Source organism: Salvelinus sp. IW2-2015, unplaced genomic scaffold (assembly GCF_002910315.2).
Source record: "Salvelinus sp. IW2-2015 unplaced genomic scaffold, ASM291031v2 Un_scaffold4395, whole genome shotgun sequence".
NCBI lineage: Eukaryota > Metazoa > Chordata > Actinopteri > Salmoniformes > Salmonidae > Salvelinus > Salvelinus sp. IW2-2015.
Genome location: NW_019945665.1, coordinates 23,126 through 27,836, shown reverse-complemented (window position 1 = coordinate 27,836; position 4,711 = coordinate 23,126). Strand labels below are relative to the sequence as shown.

Genomic DNA, 4,711 nt, shown 5'->3' with positions numbered 1-4,711 from the left:
AGTGGAGGAACGCAGACAGGGAACAGAGCCCTCCAGACGCTTCATCATGGACCTGAACACCGGCCTCGTCAAGGAACACGTCAGTGAGATGGACAGGAGAGTGGCACCAGGTACAGGGCTTTGAAATGTTACATTATCCAMAAATGTTATTTATTTTTTACATTTTGGGTTTTATATATTGTCTTTCTCCCCTGCTCCTCTCCTCTCCAGTGTACACTCCTTCCTCTGTGGATGAGTWCAGACAKGGAACCGAGAACTCCCAGAAGACTCTGGTGGAGATCAGGAGCGGACGCATCATCAGGCCTGTTGGAGAGATGGAGAGAAGCAATAAAGAGATACTTCAGGATGAGAGAGACAGATTCCAAAGTACAACAGAAGTTTTTATTTTTGATATACACTAAATATATATATACCTATATATATTCATATCCATATCTAAAAGCCTGTCCACTTKAATTGCTTATTCAGTGGCCTTCTCCTTCTCCCTGTAGATGTGAGGCTGGTCGAGGCTGAGGTCCGGAGCGTCCCAGTGGAGGAACGTAGACAGGGAACAGAGCCTTCCAGACGATTCATTTTGAACCTGAACACCGGCCTCGTCAAGGAACACATCAGCGAGATGGACAGGAGAGTGGCACCAGGTACAGGGCTTTGAAATGTTAMATTTTTCTGAAATTGTAATCTCTAAAAAAGGAAACARCTATTGGAAGAAGTATTTAGGGTTATATACACTGTGTGTACAAAACATTAAGAACACCTTCCTAATACTGAGTTGCACCCCCCCTTTTGCCCTCAGAACAGCCTCAATTCGTTGGGACATGGACTCTACAAGGTGTTAAAAGCATCCCACAGGGATCCTRGCCAATGTTGACTCCAATGCTTCCCACAGTTGTGTCAAGTTGGCTGGATTTCCTTTGGGTGGTGGACCATTGTTGATACACACAGGAAACTGTTGAGCGTGAAAAACCCAGCAGCGTTGCAGTTCTTGACACAAACTGGTGCGCCTGGCACATACTACCATACCCAGTTCAAAGGCACTTAAATGTTTTGCCGTGTCCATTAACACTCTGAATGGCACACATACACAATCCATGGCTTAATTGTCTCAAGACTTAAAAATCCTTCTTTAACCTGTCTCCTCCTCTTCATCTAAGCTGATTGAAGGGATTTAACAAAAGACATCAATAAGGGATCATAGCTTTCACCTGGATTCATCTGGTAGGTCTATGTCATGGTACGGTGTTCATAATGTTTTGTACACTCAGTGTATATTCTCTTTCTCTCTCCCAGTTACACTCCTTACTCTGTAGATGAGTTCAGACAGGGAACCGAGAACTCCCAGAAAACTCTGGTAGACACTCAGGAGCGGACGCATCATCAGGCCTGTTGGAGAGATGGAGAGAGCATGAAACTGACACCTCAGGGTGAGAGAGTGTTTGTGTGTACAGTGATGTGTGTGTGTGTACAGTTTGGGGGTGTTTGTGTACTTGATGGAGTATGCTTGCTGTCCTTCTCCCTGTAGATGACAGGCTGGTGAGTGCTAAGGCTGAGACTCACTCAGAGAAAGAGTGTGTTGGTGAGGTCATCGATGGCCACTGCTATCAGTTCAACCCCACACTAATGACCTTCAGTGAGGCAGAGGTGAAATATACACCCAGTCAGTCATATTCGCTTTTCTCTTAAACAAACAGCTGTCCTAATATTTGTGTGTGTGTGTGTGCGCGTCCAGTCCTCCTGCAGCATTCTCTCCCCTCACGGACACCTGGCCTCCGTAACCAACGGCGACCTGCACTCCCGCCTGGTCTCCCTGGTGACCAGGGCCACCAAGAGTCCCGTCCTCACCTGGCTGGGTGGAGTCGTGAAGGTCAGTATTCCATCACCCCCTCACTCTTGTTCAATCAGAATGTCTAATAGTAACCAAGCCATTTTCCAAGAGTTTTAATGGTGTGTATGTGTGTGTTGTGACCCCTGCAGGATAAGCAGTTAGAGTGGACCGACGGGTCAGCCTGGGGCTACAGTGACTGGATGCCCGGTCACCCAGACACCCAGACAGACAAGCAGGCTTGTCTGGAGATGTTCAGAATTGGTGAGACTCATACATTTAAAAATATTTGATATCTATATTGACAACCTTTTAAGTATTAACAATATAATATTTTCTAAGTCACAGTGCTGTCAATAGCAGGTTATATTGTGAAATTCTACCTTTGAGACTGTTGATAAATAAGGCTATAAATCATAAAAAGTCTTGGAAGGACCCAGATGAACCTGGTTTTGGTTATGAGAGCATGTTGTATTATAAGATTTCTGTTCTTTCATGACCATAACATTCTGATACTGTTTTAATCAACAGGTCTATTAGACACAATCAAAGTTAGATCCTTAAAATTGGATTATATGGTATATGAGTGTTCCATTTAACAACATTGTCATTTGTTCCCTCTCCCAGATGAGAGCTGGTGGACAGCAGTGGACTGTGAACTGAAGAGAGCTTCCATCTGCTCCTTCCCCATGGCAGCATAAGAGGCCTGCACTAACTGTAGAATTAGAATAAGTAGAATGGACATTACAATGCACTATGAAAGGGACTGGTCACTCGATGGCAAGTTGCAACATACATAGAAGGCAACAAAACCTGATGGAGACAAACACAATAGAAAAGTTTAATTACCCCCCCCCATTGGTAGTGATATCAGGTCTCACCAGTAACCAAGTGATGTCAACACATGAAGTGTTCTATTGAAGTGTTCTATTCTGTCACCCTCTTGAGTGACATAAAAAAACAAGGATTTAAAAAAAATATCCATTCTACACATTCTGTTTCCATGCAGTAATCCTGTGAACCATAAATCATCTGCATCCTGTTTGTATTAAGTTGTATGTCCTCCCTTCTTAAAATAAAAACGGAGCATTTTACATGGTGTGTCTCTTGTGTTCATTGTGAAATGAAAACAGCTGGAGATGTGTTCTGCCTGAAGCTGTTTCAATGATGCTTCAGCAACAGGTCCAAAGACTTCGCCCTACTCCAACTGTCTGAATACTGTTTGAATAGTAYATACTGTATAATGAAATCAAAAAGAAATTAACTGGAACCAACTGATCCAAGCCGTATAACCTTTGTCCACGCTTATGAATGAGACACTCCTGTATGGCAGGTAGTCATAAATAATAAAATAGGCTAGACTACTATCTACTGCTTGCCTATATCAACAAAAAGACTTCGGGAAAACAATTAGCTTGAGGAAAACTACAAAAGTGAGACCAATAGATAAACGAAGCGCTTCACTACACCGACAGTTTATAACAGACAGAGGCAAAGABAGTACGCACCCAAACATGAACAACTTTTTCAGTCTGTCGATGKGAGGTGGGTTGCAACCAACGTCCGGTGTCGGTCTGTGCTGCTACACATGCGCTGACGGATGCCGCGGAAAAACATTGGTGATGTAGGCATTGAGGGATTACTAAAGACATGGCGGCCAACATCGAGCAAATTTTTCGCGATTTCGTAGTAAATAAGAAAAAAGAATTGAAGATGAGAGTCAAGATAATGTAAATATGTTTTTATACAGCTACATTACTGGCATGAATGGTTTGTTCGGGAATTTGAGAAATGTATAATTTTGTGCTGGCCTACTAGGTTAGCTAGCTTGCGTGTTCGGCAGTACAAAAGTGTGCAAGAGGCAGTTGCTGTGGCTACAACGTATTAAGCTAGCTAACTACCTGACTAATAACACGGTAAACTCATGGTTGTTCTCAAAGATTATTATACTGTGGTTTTTGGGTTCAAAACAAACCAGGTAGCTAACGTGGCACCAGAGGTACAGGGCTTGTTCGCACTACGCACCTTCCTAGCTACTAATCATGCTAAATGTGGATTGCTACAAGCCAACGTTAGCAGTTTACCAGGACGCGATCTCTTTGCTAGAACTCCCCAAAACGTTGGTTTGACAGAGTCACAGTGTGCAAAGGCAATACACATAATTTACACACACACATTTTGGATTATCAGGATTTTTTATTTAGCTAGCTATGTCAAAAGCAATGCCGGGGACTTAGTTATGCCTTTGAGTTTTCACGTTACACAGTCACGTTCTAATTTGAGGTTAACGTCAAATAACTAACAGGTAGCTAGCTACCTCGCAGGGTGGTTATAATTTGTGAAACTTTCCAACAGGAATCTGTTCAAAAACGTAAAGTACAAGGTTGCCACAAACAACCGCATACAAGTAGCATGATAATATCACCTAGCTTAACTAGCTGCCGAATAGGCATCAACCCACACGTAGCTTATTCTTAATGTTTGTCCATAGGCTAACAGAGTGAAGACAGACATTTTTCGGAATAAACGTGGTGAGTGACAAATKTAATGAAATAGCCCACTCCCTAATYGTTATCTTATTCTGCCGCTATACAACWTTGTATGCGTTGTTGTTGGCAACCTTGTTATTTACGAAGTTTCTAGAACAGATTCCTGTTGGAACGTTCCACAAATTATACCCACCCCTACCTCGCATGTCAAATCACATTTTATTTTTATTTGTCACATGCGCCGAAGACCTTACAGTGAAATGCTTACTTACAAGCCCTGTCAGTTATGTAGACTACGTTAATCATTCAAGCTCATACATACTTATAGATATTGTCCATTCGTTGTGTCCACTGTCATGTTGTTAAAAACCAAGACCCCTGCTGATAAGAAAGTTGAGTGAAC

General features: G+C 42.6%; 1 protein-coding gene across 1 annotated transcript; it reads left to right on the top strand.

The window, feature by feature from the left end:
* Nucleotides 1–6: 6 nt before the first annotated feature.
* LOC111956270 (snaclec coagulation factor IX-binding protein subunit A) lies at nucleotides 7–2,913 on the top strand. The gene is made up of 7 exons (XM_070441608.1): nucleotides 7–110; nucleotides 211–327; nucleotides 1,404–1,421; nucleotides 1,520–1,638; nucleotides 1,727–1,861; nucleotides 1,972–2,083; nucleotides 2,447–2,913. The coding sequence occupies exons 1-7, from the start codon at nucleotides 47–49 to the stop codon at nucleotides 2,518–2,520; spliced, it is 639 nt and encodes a 212-aa protein (XP_070297709.1). The 5' UTR covers nucleotides 7–46; the 3' UTR covers nucleotides 2,521–2,913.
* Nucleotides 2,914–4,711: the final 1,798 nt, after the last annotated feature.